We start from the raw sequence: 21,438 nt of genomic DNA on the forward strand, positions 1-21,438 counted from the left end.
ATCATTTTTAGCAGCAGCCGGTTATTACAGGAACCACATTCGACAGATGGCGGAGTACTCAGAACCTTTAATTCAACTAACTAGGAAAAACGCAAAATTTTGCTGGGATGCAGAAAAGCAAAGAGCATTTGATAACATCAAAAGAGCATTAACATCAAATGAGCTCCTAGCGTGGTATGACCCCGAAAATACAACGTTGGAGCTCCACGCTGACGCATCAATAATAGCGATAGGAAATTGTCTTAACCAAAGATATTAAAATGTTCCGTTTTTAAATGTTTCTTGGCCCTCCCTCCATAAGGAAGGGTCTTGCTCTCATTTTAAATTCGTTTTGTTGTCAAAAGGTGGTTGATATATTGTTACGTAGTTTATTGTCTGTCTCCAAGGACGGCCATTAACGATAGGTAGATCAATTTGATGATCTGTCTCCCGCTTTGTATTTTTGCAGATCGACACTTCCAGGAGCTTGCCTTATCAGATGTACATTGCTGCTTAGTGCCATTTGCTCTATGCCTGTAGATGTTTCCTGTCATGTGTGGAAGGAACGTCGGGTAGAGAATCGATGGCTACCTTAATATCATCAATAATCGGAGTAAATTGTGAAATTATATTTAAGCTGTGGATCTATGATGTCGCATCTTTTGAAAAATGCTCTCTCCTCTAAAACTAAACTGAAGAATCGTGTTGTGTCAGTGCTTTTCTGAGAGTGGTGTTCTGTATTGATCAGCTCTTAAATCATGGTGCTAATTTTTCTCTTACGTTAAAGAGTGCTTTAGATATTTTTACAATGCACTCATCGTGTTTTCAAAAGTTCCTTCGTACCTGCACCAGTTCTAATCGGAAATTTGGATTTATTGTCTTCAAGTGGATTTTTCTGACCCAGTGGATTACAGATTTGAACAAGTTGGTGAGTGTTGTTTGTTCATTTTCTATTTTACTGAGCATGTCTGCATGGTCCAAATATCATGTGCTCCCATTGGGACGCTTGTCTCCTTTGTCTTGATTCTAAGATTTATTTAATTTCCATGAGCAATTTGGATGGTACTGAAACCATCTTGTGATCATTTTTATGCAAATGGTTTTGTTTCCATGAAAAATTGTCACGGAAATGATTTCGTTTCCATGACAAATTTTCACGGAAATGATTTCGTTTCCATGAAAAATTTTCATGGAAATAAGCCACATGGAAATCAGCCACACGGAAATCAGCCACATGGAAATATTTCCTGTTCCATTTTTCCGTGTCATTTTTTCATGGAAATCAACTTCATGGAAATCATCCACACGGAACATTTTTAGCAGGGACAGTACGTCCAATAAGCTACTATTCTCGAGTATTGTCCCCAAACGAGAAAAGTTGGGGCACACATGAACGAGAAATATTAGCAATAACATGGGGAATGGAAAAAAATCGGCACTATTTGTGGAACACCCCGTTCAAAATCGTCACCGACAATCAGGCGCTAGTTTACGTAAAAACAATGAAAAACCCATCAGCGCGGATGCTAAAATTGATTTTAAAGCTGTCAGAATTCAACTACACGATACAATGGAAAAAAGGTTCGAAAAACGTCATGCCAGACTATCTGTCTAGATATCCACCATTGCTTTTGAACATGGTAGAAATAAACAGCAATTTCCAAGAGAGGAAGAAGAATACCATAAAAATACCGGACAGAGCAAGGTACCAGCCAGGAGGCCCTACAGCGCAAGAACCAATTCCATCAGAAGAAGGCCGAATCAGCGAAGATAGAAGCAAAACAAGAACTGAAAAAACGGAGAAACCTGAAAAAGACAGGTCAAATACCGCAAAGACCACGGCATATTTTGATATTAACGCCAAAGTGGATATGAAGACAGAACAGAAAAAAGACCATAAACTAAACGCCATCTATACGGCAATCAAACATCCAAAGAAGTCAAATAATAAGACCGTAAAAGAAGCCCAACAATACTACATACAGGACGGCGTACTATGGAAGAAATCGCACGATACTAGAAAACTGCTACTAATACCAAGCCACATGGTAGACAGTACTATAGCTGAAGTGCATAGCTCCCCCTTTTCAGGCCACCAGGGAACCTATAAGAGTTTACAACGGGCACTAAAAAGATTCTACTGGAAAGGTATGCACTCACAAATAAGGAAATACGTGCTTTCTTGCCCAATCTGTCAATTTGCAAAGAAGCTTCAAAACCACGAGAAATACGGCATCATCAAAAGTCATGACATCAGCATCGCCAGCGCAATGGCAAAGATTGGCATCGACGCGTTTGGTCCCCTACCGACAGCAAATGATCAGGAAAAGAACAAGAAGAAATATATAATTGGTATTTGCGATTATTTTACAAAATTCCTATGGCTAAAAAGCGTAAAGGATTTGACGTCAGAATCTTTAGAAGCAGTCTTAACGGAGTTTTTCGGAATCTTCGGGATTCCAGTCGAGATCGTAATGGATAACGGATCAAATTTTGCCTCAGAACTGACAAATGCATTTCTAGACCAACACGGGGTCAAAAAGACTTATGTGGACACATACTGTCCGCGGGCGAATGGTCAAATATAAAACGTGTGGAAAACAGTAGGTTCTTATCTAAGGTGTTTTGCGGGAGAAAACCATGCGGACTGGCCAAAATTCATCCCATCAATCATGGCGGCTCATAATTCTAGTACACACTTGTCTACAAAATCAAGTCCGTATTTTCTGCTCACAGGCCAGGAATTTAGGCTACCACTGGACGCAAAATTAAGACCAAACTGCGAAGATATGGAGTTAGTACAGCGATTAAGAAGACTAGAGGAGATTCGTGAAGAAACCATCATGAATTTACCAGACATTCAAGAAAAGCAACGAAATTATAGCAACAAATCCAGAATTCAACCTCCTTTCAAGGTTGGTGACTATGTTCTGATGCACCTCCCAAACCCAAATCCCAACGTTTGCAACAAACTCAGAATAAAATACAGCGGACCGTTTAGAATAGTCGAACAGATCTCCCCAAGCAGGTACAGGATCGATACGGGAAAACGAGGAAAAGATAAATTTGCCATAGTGCAGGCCGACCGGCTCAACAAATACACGCCAAGATAGAAACATAACAAACAACATGCAGCGTCAGCAAGTCTACTACGAAATGACGGCAGTAACCGATGTCATTTTTGCAAAAACGTCAACAGCATGCACTTTCAGACGAATCCAGGTTCGCCGACACCGGTAATCCAGTCAGCATTTTGGTGGGTTCAGCGGAGTTCAAAAGCGATTTTCTTCTTCTGGTTATTTCGCAAGTAGATTGTTTGTATTGAAAAACCTTCCCCGATATTACAGTTTGAATTTTCATTTATGTTTATTCCCTTAGTAATTAATTTTACTGCATCTGCGATAGTTTGAGTAATTCCTATAATTAAAAGTTTATTTGTGCCTTCGCGCGATTATGAGTAACCAATTATTTTTCGTTCCACTAGTGTAAAAATAGCAAAATATTAAAATAAAAATATTAAGTTCTAAGTTTAGCGCATTAAAATCAAAATCATTGGGATAATGTGTAGTATCGAAATAGTTTGTTCTTTGAATTAAAAAATTCAAATTTTTATTAATTGATGTTTTGAAAGTTCCGTGAGTCACAAGTTCTACAAAATACAGTTACAATTTTACAATGTTCTAAGTTAAGTTTTAAAACCAGAAAAGCTTCAAGTTAATTTTCATTCCTTTCGCAAAAATACCATGTACAATTAATGTTAAAACATAGCATGTAAGTTAAAAAGTAAAAATGTGTACTTTCATTTTAGTTTAAGAAAATTGCTCTACAAGATCTCTATTACATCTCCTTTTTCTTTTCTTTTCTCTTCTTTTTCCTTTCTCTCTCTCTCTTTCTTTCCTCTTCCAAAATATCTTACTTAATTTTTGCTCCTTAATTCTTCCTAATTTCTCTACAGCTCTACAGTCATTGAATTGTGACATCTAACATGCATCTTCTACTCTTTGTTTTTCTTTTCTCGCGGTGAGATATCAGGAGCGATTCGGACGAGTCTACACATACGATTTTTTCCATTCATAGAAGCAGAGCGCGGTTGCCTGACATCGGCACGCGGATTTTGCACTGGAACCAGGCATTTTTCTCTTTAGTAGCGCACCCAAATTCTCTCATTTTTTTCTTTCGGTGAAAATATAATCTTTGCAAGATTATATTTTGCCCGGGAGGGGGGAATGTGAGGAGACGCCCAATTTCCCCAGACATTACAGGGGGAAATTGGCAACGTCAGGAGGAGCACCGACTTTAGGAAAAATGCTGATGTCCGCTGGGAAATGCGCATGCGCGCCGCCGGCCGACCCGAGCGTAGGGAGCTGGGCGACTTGCTCGGACGCTCGAGGAAGGCCAGTCTTCGCAATACGGTCGTCTTGTGCATGTGCTCAGGGCTCCGGTCTGCACATACACGTCATTGACGAACCGACACGTCAGCCGAACGACTCCGGTTCGTTCTCAACACCGTCCATATTTTTTGAGTCTTTTTTCCCCCTTTTTGCTATTCTTTTCTGTGTCTTGTCGAGCCCTTTCATTTGATAGAATAGCCAACTCAAACAATATACCGAAATTCAGTCAAAGACAGACCTTTTCTCTCTTTATTGACTACGTCTTTCGTTTTTTGGGAGGTCAACGACTGCCCCCCAAAGAGCACCCACTGTTGTGTTGTGTAGGTGGTCTGCACGAGATCTCTCTCCATAGAGAGACCACGGGCGACCACTGTCCGACGCAACAGTCCCCCTGGAGTTTGGTGAAGTCAGCTCGAGATATCTCTCTTTAGAGACGTCCCGTCGGCTGACGTCACGACGCTCCGGCTACGTCCCCTATCGATCCCTAATCAGGGTCATCACAAATTTCGAAAGATTAAATTAATTTAAACAGAAAGAAATTAATAAATAATTAATAAAGAAAAAATAAGTAATTACCTAAACAACTTTTTTCCGTCCTTCTGGAGTTCGGGGTATAATGTGACAAAAGCACCATTAAATTCCTTTGAACATTTGAATCGCATTTAGCAAAAAGGAACCACCTCGATTACAGTGTTTTTGAAACCGTAAAATTATTTTTTTCTTTTGAAAATAATAAATGTTTGTACGGTATTACAACTTACACAATTATTTCCCTTTGAAATTAACAATTATTTGGTGGGATGTAAAAACTACTTGCATTTTGGGAGCTTTTTTAGATAATTATGAAGAAGCAACATTCAAACAACACTGTATTTGCGCTGGTTCCTTTTTCCTAAATGCGATTCATTTAAAATATGTATCCACACCTCATATAGGGGCGACGTCTCTCCAATCTGCGGTACAAACACTATTTCGCGATAGCTGCAAGTGGACCCATGGTCAAAACGGCATGGACTGCATGTGGCGAAAATAATATTTTCCGTGGAATGTATGAAAATCGGATAGCGCGCCGAATAAGTGTGAAAAGGCCGCTGGACATTCGGATATCCTCCACCCGGTTTTCTACCTGCTCACCGATTCGGGCTGCCGGACCAAAAACCGAATAGTGTGAAACCGGCCTAACGGGAAAACCCGGGTGCGCTTGCCGAGTGCAACGGCGCAGGTTACCGAGTCATTTCGGCCCCTTTCGCCAAGTCAACCCGGGTTCTTTCCCCGGGATTCTCGGGGTGCTTGACCGAGGGGATACCTACGGGATTTAAATTTCCGAGTCAACCCGGCGGCCGTCACCGTGCCTCCACGGTCTTCCGTTTGAGCACGGGAGACTCTGCTCCTTCTGCCGGTATTTTCAGCAACTCTCCCCTGGTATTTTTTCCAGTGTTGGAAGTCGAAGTCGTTCGGTATCCTAACCTCAATTTCTCCGTGCCGTTCTCTCTGCGTTCTCTTCTCTCATCTCTCTCTTCAAGCTCTTCCAGGTAGACACGACTGTTGGATATTTCGAACATACGTAAGTTCAACTTCATTAATTTTTACTCCATCCAGAGTAAATCCATGCATAAAATTATGATCACGAAATCTATAGGTACATTACTGTGCTGATCTGAATTACTTCCTAATCACTTCAAAGAAATGAAATTCATTCTAATTAATTCTATGAAATTAACAATTATACGCGGCAACGCTGTAGACGAGGTATTCGTCAACTCCGGTGTCAATCAGATCGAGCCCGGTCGAATAATCGATTATTTGAGATATATCGAACACAGTTCACGGCTCTTTTTTATTTGCAAAATTTGGCAAACGCACGAAATCTGACTAAGGCAGAAAAAAGAAAGGACACGAAAAATTCTCTCACAAATCACACACAAGAAAAAAAACACAAGAAAAAAAATCACACACAAGAAAAAAAAATAACACACGAGAAAAAACATCACACACAAGAATAAAAATCACCACACAAGAAAAAAAATTGGCCTCCGGCCAATTTATGCGCGGCGCAAGCGCCGGCATGTGGGGAGGGGCCTTCGCCCCCCCATCATGGTGCGAGGATCGCACAAGACTTTCTCGCTTTTGCCGGCGCTCCGCGCCGGCATAGACACTTTTACTTGGTTTTTTAGAAAAATACTGCCAATTTCACAAAATTATAAAGTTTCATTGGAATTTTGATCGCAGGATAATAGTTATGAAATTTTTATTCAAACCACCGAACTTCATTGCAAATGTCTTCGCGATATGTGATGAATTCATATGTTCGGATTCGACTTGTCGATATTATGAGGCATCTTCAATTAAATATATAATTGATTAACGAAGCCTCCGTAAAAATCTTAGCTTCTCTACGATTCATTAGGATCCATTAGATTCATTGACATCATACTTCAGATACGATATATTATAATCTTTCCTTAAGCACGGTCAAAAGCCATCAAATATCTACTTTAATGGGTAGAATGACTATTCGATGTTTAAATAGTCTTAAAACCAAACGGTTTTCGCTTAGCATCGCCCAAATTTTAAATTTGGCGGGCGAATCTACCTGCTGGAAGGTTTGCCACACGCCAGAGCGCTATCTTCTTACCGCGTATCCCCGTAATTCAAAGCGAAAACAATTGAGAACACCACCTCCTTGCTTCTGGTATCCCTGTGTACTTAAACAACAACAACAACGTCGACAAACGTCAACAAACCTGCTGGACGGGTTATAACGCGATTTATTATCAATCAAATCAATCATGTTTGTGCAGTATTATTGTATTATATTTGTGTTTAGTACCTCGTAAAAAGGAACCGCGAAATATGGAATCTGCCGGGATTTTAAATTTATTAACAACAAACATATTAGTTTCTAATAAAGATCTAAGCGTCAGTTCTTGCGATAGCTTCGATGATTCATAGTATGTAATGTAAGTACCTTATTAGTTGTCTAATCTTGCTTGGTGTATACCTACGGAGTAATTTTGGAGATAGTATATGATGCACTATACAATGCATTTGAATTCCTTGGTTTCACCTGACTCAAAGCGTTTTGAGCGTTTCCTATCGGCCCCTCTGCAATCATGAGATTAGTCCAAGGATCCTTTAGGAACTTAAATTAATGACTCAGATGGTGCTTTTGAGCCAACTTTCAAAGAATTAAAGGCATTTTTTTCAAAATCTACAGTCCATGATCTCTCCGTATGACCGAAGTGCTCTCCTCGCTATATGACGCGTATCCCTTCAATTTTTAGTTTAGTCCAAAGACCTCATAGGAACTTAAATTAATGAACCAGTGGTGCTCTTACACTGAAAAAAAACTTGTCCTAAATTTAAGGAAACATGTATCCTTAAAAAGTTTCCTAATTTCAACACGGTGTTAGCTTGGAACAAGCCAACAGTTATCTCGATCCAAGGTAACAAAATTGTGTTGAGTTAAGAAAACCATGCTTTCTTGAACCACGTATACGTTTTCTTGAAACAGACTAACGGATACTTGAAACGGGAAAACTGTTTCCTTAAAATTAGGAAACGAGGGAATCGCCTCTGTGTCCTAAATTTAAGGATCCATGTGGTGTTGATCGAAGAACCCTGTTTCCTTAGATTTAGGAAACGGAGAGAAGCAAAGCCGTTTCCTGAATTGAAGAATCCATGGAGTGTCGTTTGAAGAGATCAGTTTCCTTAAAATTAGGAAACGGGCATAGCATTTCCTGTTTCCTCAATTTAAGGATCTATGTGATGTTGATCGAAGAAACCCATTTCCTTAAAATTAGGAAACAAAAAAATTACCAAACGCCTACTGAGGAGGTGCATGCAACGTGCCGTACACCACCATGTATTCGGCGAGTTGCTCAAGAGGGGCCTTCCAAATATACCGTCGCTCCTTTGGTGGAAGGGCGCATCTACACTTTGAGATGATGAGCCCTTCCGTCCGTATACCACCATGCTCTCTACGGCTTACCTACGTGAAAATTTCGATGCACCCTTACGCCCATGAGTGACATCACGCTCATAAAAAACGTAACGCTAAATCTCCAATTTTTGGAACCCCACTCACTTCTTCCCTCGTAACACTTTTGCGACGTAGGTCCCTATTCTTTCACACGTAAAAACAAAACGGCGTAACTCTCTCCTTGACCATTTCTCTCCGTTAGAGCGTTGCATATTATTTGAACGGTCCTTTACAGAAATCCGACCGAAGCGCTTGGATGGCGTTATTCGTAAGATCCACTCCACTCCAAACAAATTCAGTATGTTTAAATTTAATCAATTTATCTCTTGTTCGTAAGGGATTTACGCGTCGGAAAGTTGGAGGTTTTGAAAAAACGCAATTTTTGTGCCTTATCAAAAATATTGTTTTCGGTCCAAAATGTCAGAATGCTTTCTAGAAATGCACGGATCAGAGCCAAAGTTCCTTTAATATTTTTCGGTGAATTTTCTGATTTGACGAAAATTTCTTTAAATTTTCTAAACAAAAGCGTGCGTCCGTTTATGTAGGTAAAAATAAATAATGTGAAGCTTTTCAACATTTTACTGCAAGTACACTCTTTGAATCTGGTCGTAGCTTCGAACATTTTTAAGTGTCTTCAAATCCCAGAAAGCTTGATTCGGCCCGATATGTACTCATTAAAGTATTACCTATACATGCCTTTATCACCACATCTTTACCGCTATTCCGAGTACATTTTGAAAACTCCATAAAGATCATTTATCTTTTATGTGCCAATTTTATAGCCAGCATTAAATAATCTTAGATTATTTAGTCTATACCTACTTTATTGGAATTTTAAATCATATTTACTTTCAGTATGAGCAGAAGCGGTTCTCACATGAGCCTTTTTGATTTACGCATTAACCTTAATGATATGGGCGTCAGATTGGATAATCGAATGAGTGATAATTTACCTTTGAGAGGCACGTATGAAAATCTGTCCTTTAACCAGACTTAAATAAAAAAATAATTTACTCCATGATCATACTATTTCCGAATGAAAAAGAAAGGGGAATACGTTGGTTAAGTTATGGCGGCGATGGCCCACGGTCTTTAAATAATATCTGAGAACCGGCTAATAAACAGAAAGAAAAGGGAAATATGTGGATATTTAATATATTTAAATGATAATTGAGGTAGTATTTGCTAGATAAACCCAAGTGCTATTGAACGGTAGCAGGTGGGCATCTGTGTAGCCAAAGAGATAGATGCGAATAGGTTTAACATAGGAAAATAACTCCTCATCGCTCGCGTGGGTAGGATGGCCGAGTGGACTACGGTGTCGGAATTTCACTATTCCCGGGACAATGTCGAAGGTTACAGGATCAAATCTCAGCCAGGGCGAAACGGAGTTCTTCATCAGGATACCAGAGGGAGCGCGAAGCGCGTCAACTACGTGAAGGAAAACATCCCCGGCAGTACCAACGATAGAGGTATGCGCTTCAACAGGTATGGATAGGGACACTAGGCGGGGAGCCGTTTCCCAAGGCAGCGACGCGGCGGGACCGGCCGTTTCCTAATTTTAAGGAAACGCTTGCAGGTACTGTTACCTTTTTTTTTTCGAGGAAACGTTTCCTGAAAACAACACAACACTTACTTACTTTTAGGAAACTCTTCGCGCGGCGGTGTTTCCTAATTTGAAGGAAACGTTTCCGTGCTTCAATGTAACAGGAGTTTTGGTTCAAGAAATCGCGTTTTCGTCGACGAAGGCAATACCGTTTTCTTCATTCAAGACTTCGTTTCTTGTCCACTTTTTTCTAGTATCCAATTTTCTTAGGTCAACACGGCGTCGCCTTGAATTTAGGAAACGTTTTTTTCAGTGTATGCGAACTTTCGAAGAATTAAAGGCGTTTTTTAAAATTTATAGTCTTTGAAAATGATCTGTTCGTGTGATGTCGCGGAGCAAAGTGCCCTACTTTTGGGCCTCGTAATCCCTTGAATTTTGAGTCTAGTCCAAAGATCTTTTAGGAACTTAAATTAATGACCCAGGTGATATGCTTGATGCCCACTTTTAAAGAATTAAAGGCATTTTTCAAAATTTACAGTCCCTCAAAATGAGCTTTCCGTGTGATTTTGCTGAAAATGGATCTTTAACCCAATTTGACCCTAGCCCACCCCCCCCCCCAAATTTTTAGCGTACCCCCAAAATCGTTTGACGTGCATAAGGAGACCATAGATATGGTGTTCTGTGAGAATTTTGAATGAAATCGAACAGATAGATTCTGAGATATCGCTGTACACAGATTTGGGGGACGTCGGACGGACGGACACACATTTTTTTAAGTTTGGTTATTTTGACTCCTGGGACCTTAAAACGTCTAGAAATGATGAAATTTCAACTTTTTTTTTTTTCTTGGAGGATGACAATACTTCCTCTCTACCCTAGGGGAGCGAGAAAGTAAAAATCACACATAAGGAAAAAAATTCCCACACATGGGACGAAAGCCCGCTCGTGAAGGGAAAAAAATCCCACACAGGAAATAATTCTTTAACAGGGATTTTTTTCCTTTTAGGCACAAACCAAAGACGTAAAGACGGAGGGCTAAAAGCAAAAAATGAAGCTTCTTTTCAACCACCTCTACTATTGGCTAGAGGATTGGCGGTGAAATCGGGACAAGTTTGAATTCAAATGTAGGGCGGGAACTGAATAAAATAATTGCGGAAACAAAGTATTCTAGGTTAATTTTTGCCCAAATTCACTTACCCACCCATATTTCTTTAACTTTAGGTTAGCTTTGGTCCGTCGTCGACCGATTAATTTCATTTGGGAGTAACGGTCATCTAGAACTGTAACGACCTGTTTGAACCTGCAGAACCACCATGAGCAGAAGAAAAACTAACTTTATCTGAGATTACTGCCTATTACCAAGCAAGAGTAGGTGTAATATAATAGGACGCAGTCCCAACTTTCTTAATATATTCGTTTTAGGCATTTAAAATACGTTTCGAAGAAGAAATATGGAAAAATTAAGAGGAAAAGTTCAAATCAAATTTCCGTTTGCCGCCATGGATTCCCGCGCTCATTTACACACTCACACAAGCACCCAGCGTCAAACCAGGCTTCACTTTTTCCCCGTGCTTTTAGATACGAGCACTCCGTCTTTATGTCTTTGGCACAAACGGCCAACCATAGCCGTTGGCCATTTTCGTAGGTTAAGGAGTTTTGTAATTAACCTATAACCTAACTTGAGGTTAGAAGAGAAGTCTAACAATATTGTCGGCAGTTCTCAAAATGAACATTAGCATTCTACTTTCACCAGCAGCATGAGCACACACGGTAAGGTGCGTGCTGACAAAAATCACACACTTTGACATATTTCAATGAGTTAACTCGTTGGAACTAAAAAGGAATCTGATCAGGTGATCATAGGAAGTGCATACAAACGATTCATTACAGATCGAGACTATGCACCCCCGCTAGGAATTTTCCTGGGGATTTCACCCAGGCGGTTTTGGGCAAAGGAATAATTCCCCAGGGAAGTGACTCCCCTGCCGAGTGACTCCCCCAGGAAGTGGCTCCCCTGGGAAGCTCCCTATTCCATGCCCAAAATGCCGTCTCTACTAGCAGAGCCGTAAGGAAAAACATTAAGGATTATACGCGAAAATTAATTTCTTCTATTGCCGAGGCATTCTTTAGACCACGAAGGGATTCCTAGCCACCACGCAAATCTCCGTGCCGCGATCATGCCCAAGCGGTCACCCGTCTAAGTACCTACCAACTACATCGAACGTAGCTTACCCCCGCGATCGCCCTGGTGCCACTGCCGTGGAGCTCCGGAGGCTCGCATATTCTTCGAGTTTAAGGTGATTCGATGGACGCCATATTTTGTGTCAGAACGGCATGCGATTTATCGCATCAATTGGTTCCATTTTTTCAGCTACTCGTCATTTTTCTCCAATTTTGAGATCGCAATTCTGTTGTCAGGAGACTAAAGCACTCACTTACTAATTTTAAGAAAGAAATTCAACGTAATAAATAAGGCGTGGTTTTTTTAGAGAGAAAATATAGCATTCGATACTGATATCGAAACTGCACTCGAATTCGATATTTTCTCTCTAAAAAAACCACGCCTTATTTATTACGTTGAATTTCTTTCTTAAAATTAGTAAGTGAGTGCTTTAGTCTCCTGACAACAGAATTGCGATCTCAAAATTGGAGAAAAATGACGAGTAGCTGAAAAAATGGAACCAATTGATGCGATATATCGCATGCCGTTCTTACACAAAATATGGCGTCCATCGAATCACCTTAATTTCGCAACCATGAACGTCCCCAGCACCGATTCCATGATGGAAAGCAACGATATTCTTGGAAATTTCTACATTACGCAGTTTCAAAAAATCAAAAATAGTAAAAAAGGAAATCAATTTTCGGAAGGAAAGAATTGAATAACACATGAATCAAATAAAAAAAATGTAGTTATTAAAATGAAGAAAAATAAATGAATGAAATTCAATGACATATATTAAAAAATGAAAAAATATAATAATATGAATTAAGATAAATAAAATAAAATAGGAATAGGTATTAAAATAAAAAAAATAAAATAGATTAACCTAAATAATTAAATAAATAAAGTGGATTGAAAAATAAATAAAATGAAAAAAAAAAAAAAAAAAAAAAAAAACAATAACTGAGAAGCCGGAAGTCCGCCAACCGAACCTTAAAGCTACGGGAGTACGGGACGCGCGGGGACGGAGGGACGGGACCGAAGATCCCCAGACTCCCATGGTTACACAGGTGGTCACCTGTGTGGTCTCCTGTTCACTCTTTTGGGAGCATAGGGGATCCCCTGTCATTCCCTTTGGAGCACAGGGGTTTTCCTGGCTATTCCTCCAGGGAGCACATGTGATGTCGTGACCATTTCCACGGCAAATTTTTATTAGGGTATAACTTGTAAAGCATTTACAGTAGATAAAGACGCAGTGTTTTGTCACACTGTATCCGTTCCTAAGTTCGGTGACGTCTTTGTAGGGCGCTGTAAGGTCCTGTATGCATTTCCCATGAATAGAGTTCTGTGAGCTGCTTCACTGTTCAAGCGGGATCGTTATTCCTGCGAAAAATAGTTTTCCGTAACCCGTCATACACTTTAGTGCACCGCTATAGTGGCCAAAGAATAATAGCTCTCGCACCGACTCTACATTCACGACTTATCAGTTATCAGCGATTGGGAATCCCACGTTTATTTTCTTGCTCTTTTCCTCTTTCCCCTACTTTCATCGTTGTCTCCACGGTCAGCCGGTCAGGCCAGTCGGTGATAGCTGTATGCCTTCGAGGCTTCCCTCCGGTTCCATATCTTTTCCCCATTCTTCACCACACCGCAATCGGTGGCGAGGCGTGATTAATCGATTATCGATATTTCTCCATTTGAAGCCATGGTAAAGAATCGATTATTGAGGTGTAAACACCCTGTCTATCGATCTTTTTCCATAGATTTATACTAGGGGGCTATACCCCCTGGCCGCTACGTGGCCCAACCCCCTGAAGGCGCTCCGCGCCATCTTTACCCTCCTATCGGTGTTAGTTTTATTTTTCCCCTAAAAAATTACGATATGAGGTATACTTTACTTTTAGAATGAAATAATTTTTGGTTTTGATGAATAAAGAAACAAATTTTTTTTTTTTGAAGTCTATAATACGCGTTTTGGAACGACTGCTTGATGAAATATTGCAGTAAAACAACGAACATTGATAATCAGGTAATAAATAAGAATATCGGGAGACGGGGATCGAACCTACACCATGAATAGAGTGGACGCTTCCGACGTCTTTGACGACTCGGCCAACGCTCGTCTTGAGAAAGATGGTGCGAATCTTGTGTAGATATTAAGTGTAGAGCTGATGCGCAGGCTATACAGCTACTGCGCAACCTCCTCGACCACTGCGCATCCTCCCGCGCATAGCGGTAGCAGTCTCGGAGCATTCTGAAAATTCACTCACTTTTATAACGTGATTGTAAAAAAACCTGGGTCCTATTTCCAAAATCTGAATAGAACGGGCTCATCTAGGGCCATTTACCCGTCGATTACCGCAAAAAACTTGGAAATCGGCTCGGTAGAACGCTCAAATGAACTATGACAAAAAATATAAATTAACATTGTTTAAATGGGAGAATTCGCAACTTTACCATTTAATATAAAAAAACCTGGGCCATATTTTGAAAATCTGAAAAGAGTTGGCTTTATTTAGAGACAATTGCCCGTCGATAGCCGCAAAAATCATAAAAATCGGCTCGGTAGAACGCTGGAACTAAGCGTTACCAGTTTCGCAAAATTAGGAGGTCTCGGAGCTTATATATAGACTAGTCGTGATAAGCTCGCTTTGCGAGCTGACACGTCTAGCCGGGGAGTGCCCCTGGACCCCAGTTCTACGCTTCGCGACGAGCTTGCGACTCGCTCCGCGAGCCGCCACCGCCCCGCACAGTTTTTAACATTGATCAGGAGACAACATTTATGTCTTAATCTTCTTTTTCACCAAGTTTTACAGAAATTGATGTTCTAGGAGTCCGGACCGCGTTTTCGTGCGGGGCCGCCATTTTGGATTTGGAAATGTTGAAAATCTGACCAAAAATGCGAGTTTTCCGTCAAAATACACCTCTTAATGCCGAATTTCACAAAAATCGATGGATCGGAAGCCAAGATAACAACTTAGACCACGATCGCCATTTTTGATTTTTGAATTTTGAAAATCGGACCTAAAATTCTAATTTCCCGTCGAAATACACCTCCTAATACCGAGTTTCACAAAAATCGATCGATATCAGGAAGCTATGTAGCATTTTAGACCACGATCGCCATTTTTGATTATTGAATTTTGAAAATCGGACCTAAAATTCTAATTTCCCGTCGAAATACACCTCCTAATACCGAGTTTCACAAAAATCGATGGATCGGAAGCCAAGATAGCAATTTAGACAACGTTCGTCATCTTGGATTTTTGAATTTTGAAAACCGGACCTTAAATTCTAATTTCCCGTCGAAATATACCCCCTAATACCGAATTTCACAAAAATCGATCGATATCGGAAGCGATATAGCATTTTAGGCCACGGCCGCCATCTTGGATTTTGAAATTTTGAAAATCTAACCCAAAATTCGAGTTCCCCGTCGAAGAGTACCCTAGATCTCCGAGTTTCACAAAAATCGATCAAACAGGAGCCGACTTAGCATTTTAGGCCACGACCGCCATCTTGGATTTTGAGATTTTGAAAATCCGACCAAAAATTCGAGTTTCCCGTCGAAAAGTACTCCCGGATGCCGAGTTTCACGAAAATCGATCGAACAGGAGCCGACTTAGCATTTTAGGCCACGGCCGCCATCTTGGATTTTGAAATTTTGAAAATCTGACCAAAAATTCGAGTTTCCCGTCGAAAAGTACCCCCGGATACCGAGTTTCACGAGAATCGAGCGAGCAGGAGCCAACTTAGCATTTTAGGCCACGACCGCCATCTTGGATTTTGAGATTTTGAAAATCTGACCAAAAATTCGAGTTTTCCGTCGAAAAATACCCGTGGATACCGAGTTTCACGAGAATCGAGCGAACAGGAGCCGACTTAGCATTTTAGGCCACGGCCGCCATCTTGGATTTTAATATTTTGAAAATCCGACCAAAAATTCGAGATCCCCGTTGAAAAATACCCCCGCTGACCAATTTCCACAAACATTCGTCGAAAAATACCTCTTAAAACCTTACATTTCGTCTATAAGGCAGTGACGTCACTCAACAGGATTGAACCTGTTCGGCGCGATGCGCGTAAACAACCGCGTATCTCCAATGTAATACTATACGGAGAAATAACTTTTCGCTCTTGCGGGCGTCCTAGGCAGCGGATTTGAATGGGAATAATTTTAATCAACTCCTCATTACAATAGCTAAGCGTGTACCAATTTTAAAGGAAATCGCTTCGGCCAATTTTTATCTAGGGGGGGCAGAGTGAGTGGGAACAGCAGCTTTATATAGAGTAATGGGAGATCAATCGATTTATCATAAAGCACGTCACGCCACTGACTGTAACAGTGTTGAGAGGTGCAGTGAGCCACAACGTGGACATATTGGATGAGAAATGGATCCCTTGAAAATAAAAGTTAGGTTCATGCTTAAGCGCCCGCAGTAAGTAGGTCATCTACAGCCAAGGCCAAGCTATCGAATATTAATAGCCTATGACTAGATTTTTTTTAGCTGTAACTCAAAATTTTCGCTTCTATTTCATTTTTTAAATAAATATTACAATGAAGGATGGATGTCATTAAAGTCTGATTTGAAGTAACTTTAGCTGCTGAATCCGAAAATGGCCTTGATTTTAAATATTATGCACCGTTTTCCCAAAAAAATGGAATCAAAATTGAATTTCCCCACAAAAAACTTCATTTTTTTTAGAAACCACATTTTGTGGGAAGGTATTGGGTCAACGCAAAAAAACTAAGGTGAATTTTGAACTCAGCAATACAAAATACATAGAAGCTTGTCAACTATCTAGTCTACCATAAAGTCCACCGTGTTTAGATTTTTTTCATTTTTGGAGACCTGTGTTTTTCTATGATCAGTGACTTTTAAGTGCCTACTATTCCTAAAATATGTAACTTACTGAGCTAATATGGGCGCTTCTTAATGCTTTAGTGTCTAAACTGCAAGAATACTATATGGTAGAACGGTCAAATCTGTCCACCACCCCCCTCCCCCAAGGATGAGACTTACTTGGCTGAAGAATCAAACGAACTATCGATTAGACAGATTTTCATTCAAATGAAAAAAAGACCTTTTTTGATAGGTAATTGTGGATTTGTAAAAATTGATGAATTTAAAAATCGAAAAATTGGCAACAATGCATGTTAAAATTAATAGGTCATCCAACGCATGAAAATATCTTTAAAGTGGGCTATTTTAAGAGCATTTTCGTTCAAACCACGACGTCATAGCTCAATTTTAATGTCACTTACGGAATTTTCACGTTTCCAACTTCGCAATGCTGTAGCGCGCAGGAAACATTTTAGATGAACTTGCCAATGCCAGAAAAAAGGCGTGTTTTGTGATAGGTAACAGGAACAACATCTCCAACTCCGGTCAAAATCGCCGATTTTGAATAACCTTCGCTTTGTGTTTGAAGTTTCAAAATTAAATGAGGCCTCATAGCGGAAAGAAAGTCCACCTATCATGTTGATGCTCAAGAACTGGATTCTAGCATTGAATTTTTCTGAGAATATATTTTATGACAAGTTTCAATTACAGGGTTATCCAAAAGTCACTTACCACCCGGGTAACTTTTTTCCTAATTGAGATAGAAGTTTGAAATTTTGGCAATGTCCCTCGGTCTAAAGTAGCAACTTTTCGGTCCTACCAAAATGTTGAGGGGCGGCTTTTCCTAAGGGGGGGCGGGGGCTAACTTTCTTTTTTCCAATGGCATAAATACTAAATACTTTAAAAATTGCGGCGGAAAAATCGGTGTTGCGGGCGGTGATACGGATTTCCCGTCATTTTTTCGCCATCATTTTAAAGTTTTTCGAAATTTCAAAAATTCAATGAAAGATTCGTTCTTATCGTACCGAAATACCCCCGGATACCAAGTCTCATACAAATCCAACGATAAGCAGCCTAAATATCCACTTCTCGCTCTAGGCCGCTATTTTAACCGCCGCCATTTTGAAAAGGACTGACTTCTCTGGAAAACTAATGCCAGAATCGTTTTTCTCGTCCCAAGAAACCCTAGGACTCTGAGTCTCAGACCAATCCGCGGATAAAAAACGGAGATGCCAAATTTCCGCGATTTTGAACTTTGACCGGCCACCATTTTGTCAGAAATCAACATTTTGACCTGCGGTTTGCGCCAAGAATTTTCTTTCTTTATTATCTTTCGAATGAGGTATCACAAAAGAGGGGTTGCCATTGGAAAAAAGAAAGTTAGTCCCCGCCCCCCTTCGGGGGAGCCGCCCCCCCCAAAATTTTGGGGGGGACCAAAAAGTTGTTACTTTAGACCCTCGGAACATTGCCAAAATTTCAAACTTCTATCTCAATTCGGAAAAAAGTTACAGCGGTGGTAGGTGACTTTTGTATAACCCTGTATAATTTAATCGTTATTAGATACTTACCTATCTTAAAATGTTTCAAAAGATTGCACTTATTCGCCATATTTTCTGAGCTCATTTTTTCGAAATTAGAAGAACGCCAAAGGGGTACGTGCAAAACGGGCCATTTCACGCTCATGTTGGATACCATTGAAACTTGCCCTATTCATTTATCTAACAATGTCCCATATTTTCCCAAAGTTTCAGGTCCCCAAAAAATTTTGGGGGAAGTGGTGGGGGGTCAAAGTTGAAAATTCGCCAAATTTTCGAGAATTTTTTACTCAAAAACTACTAAATATTTCGAAACGCGGTTTAATTGAGCGTTTTCAGCGCGAAAAGAGCTTTCAGAAAATGTATAATATCATAGGGTTTTGTCGACTTACTCGAGTTAGCGCCTCCGAAGCGCCGGAACGCTAAAAAATGACCCGCTTTTTTTTCACGTTCGGGCCGATCCCCAAAATAGCCCATTTTAAATTTCTTTGAAAAACTGATATGTTGCTCCTGACTCTCTGTAGCCCCTCTAGCACTTTACCGCATGCTGTAGAAAGGTTTTGGTCGCGAGTTATAAGAGCGAAAAGGAGCGAAGGTCGGGAAAATCGGCTATTTTAAACTGCGCGCGGCGACGGATAAGGAGACATGTGGCAACAATGCGAGGTCGGCAGAGGAGTGTGATTCGCCGAACCGAGCAGGAGGGGGCGTTCTCCTTCTAACCCATGCGACGCGCACAATTCAAAATAGCCAATTTTCTGGACTTTCGCTCCTTTCCGCGCTTATAAATCGCGAACAAAACATTTCCCCAGGATACGGTAAAGACATATAAGGTGCAATAGAGAGTCAAAAACAACATATTAGTTTTTCAAAGAAATTACAAATGGACTATTTTGGGGATCGGCCCGAACGTGAAAAAAATAGGGTCAATTTTTAGCGTTCCGGCGTTTCAGGAAGCTAACTCGAGTCTAAGTTGACAAAACCCGATGATATTCTACATTTTCTGAAAGCTCTTTTTGCGCTGAAAACGCTCAATTGAACCGCGTTTCGAAATATATAGTAGTTTATGAGTAAAAAATTATCGAAAATTTCGCGGATTTTCAACTTTGAACCTCCACCACTTCCCCCCAAAATTTTTTGGGGACTCGAAACTTTGGGAGAACATGGGGCATTGTTAGATGAATGAATAGGGAAAGTTTCAATGGTATTATCGGACACGAGCGTGAAATGGCCCGTTTTGCACGTACCCCTTTAAGAAAAAAAAAGAGAAAAAGAAACCCTATTCGCAGATGGAAAAGGTCATGGAGTCTTCAATGTTTACCCGTTTAACTACGTAAAGGCACGTACAAAGGCTTTCCTGTAAAAAGTGAACACGTGGTAATGATCCTTTAACTATGACTATAGGTAACCCCAACTTGGTTAGGTACGTTTATTTTCAAAAATTACTAGATGAATAAGCACAGATGGAGTTAATACTCTCCTTTTTGAATTTAAAACCAATATTATGAAATTCAAGTCTTTTGAAACGCAATGAGGATGCTACTGGATACAAAATGAGAAAATAATACGAAATCACAGTGGCAAACGTGGTTTTTATTTTTTTAATTTTTTTTCGAGGTTTTATACATTTTTTTTCTTGTTTGGGAAGAGAGGAAAAATGATTATGGTCATGTAAAATAGTAGGACGATAGGGAGTGACGTCAATGGAGGAACTTTACCCAAGGTTGAAATTGCGAGGCATATGACAAATGAGGAATGGATACAACAACACAGGGGAGGGAGAGAGGAAGATGAGGGATGAAGAAGGAGAGGGAGGAGTTCAGAAGGGAGCTCCGTAGGAGCTGGAGGGACGCGATGGGGCACCGTAGCTGGAGGAGGGTGCACCGTAGGATGAAGACGGATATCCACCGCTTCCACCGCCGTTAGCTTGTTCATATTGAGCAATTTGAATAGCTTGTTTCACACCCTCGAGATCAATTCCGACGACTCTCGAAGCGTAACCGCCGCTAGGAGCTCCGTAAGACGAGGATGGAACTCCGTAGGACGAACTAGGCGCTCCGTAACTCGAGCTGGGGGCTCCATAACTAGATGAGGGTGATGATGGGTAACCTCCGGCACCTCCGGAAGACTCTTTAGATTCTTCTTTGATCAAAAGTTGCTTAATCTTTTCTAAGAGTTGCTGATCTACGTATTGGCCCTCGTTGGTGTTGCCACTCGGGGCTACTTCGATGTAGTTTCCGCCGCCGCCTCCTCCGGAATAGCCACCGCCTCCGGAGTATCCGCCGCCTCCTCCGAAACCGCCGCCACCGCCTCCAAAACCGCCACCACCTGACGGTCTGTTGTAGTTATATCCGCCAGGTGCCTCTGCGGATATAAATCCTAACAGACTTGCTGTGACGACACACTGCAACAGATCAAACGTTCACTTTAAGTATGGCTCCAAAATGTAAATAAAAATGCTGATGATGAGTAGAGTTTTTTGATTAGTTGATTATTCAATCAGTAGAATTTTTGTATAATCAGAAATTCAGCAATCGATTATTCAATCATTTAACCGATTAGTGTGCATATTTTGAAACTGTTATTTCCCAAATAACAACATGCTCCCTTAGGTTTCCCGGTGCGCAAATCAGCGCAAGTGCTGCACTTGAGAATCAGAAGTCATTGTTGAATGCAGATAATCCGGCTTTTACACCTGCACTCAGGAGAGTCCCTGCAAAGATAATCCCAAGCCCCGACCTCATATCAATCGTTGTTGGCGAGATAATCAACAAGGTCGGATACTTTCCAGGCAGACCTCGTACTTCCAAAGTTGCCGAAAGTTCAACTCCATTTCAGACCGAAAAATATCGCGCCAACAGATTTCGTGACGTCACAAGGTGTTCCATGTTGGCACTACGTCTATTCTAGTTAAATCTTGTTTTGTCACGTTGTCACTCTGAAAAATCTATCACCCATAATACATTGCACACCTTGTCTTTCATGTTTGCAAACCAAATC

At 40.6% G+C, this 21,438-nt stretch overlaps 1 protein-coding gene across 1 annotated transcript in view; it reads right to left on the reverse strand.

The window, feature by feature from the left end:
- Nucleotides 1-20,010: 20,010 nt before the first annotated feature.
- Nucleotides 20,011-21,438, reverse strand: part of LOC109040402 (uncharacterized) — a 223,081-nt gene continuing 221,653 nt past the window's right edge. Inside the window, exon 4 of the mRNA XM_072305120.1 lies at nucleotides 20,011-20,842. Coding sequence (XP_072161221.1) covers nucleotides 20,258-20,842 — 585 coding nt within the window. The 3' untranslated portion in view covers nucleotides 20,011-20,257. The remainder of the gene's footprint in view (nucleotides 20,843-21,438) is intronic.

The sequence above is a fragment of the Bemisia tabaci genome, chromosome 1, assembly GCF_918797505.1.
Source record: "Bemisia tabaci chromosome 1, PGI_BMITA_v3".
NCBI classification, from domain to species: domain Eukaryota; kingdom Metazoa; phylum Arthropoda; class Insecta; order Hemiptera; family Aleyrodidae; genus Bemisia; species Bemisia tabaci.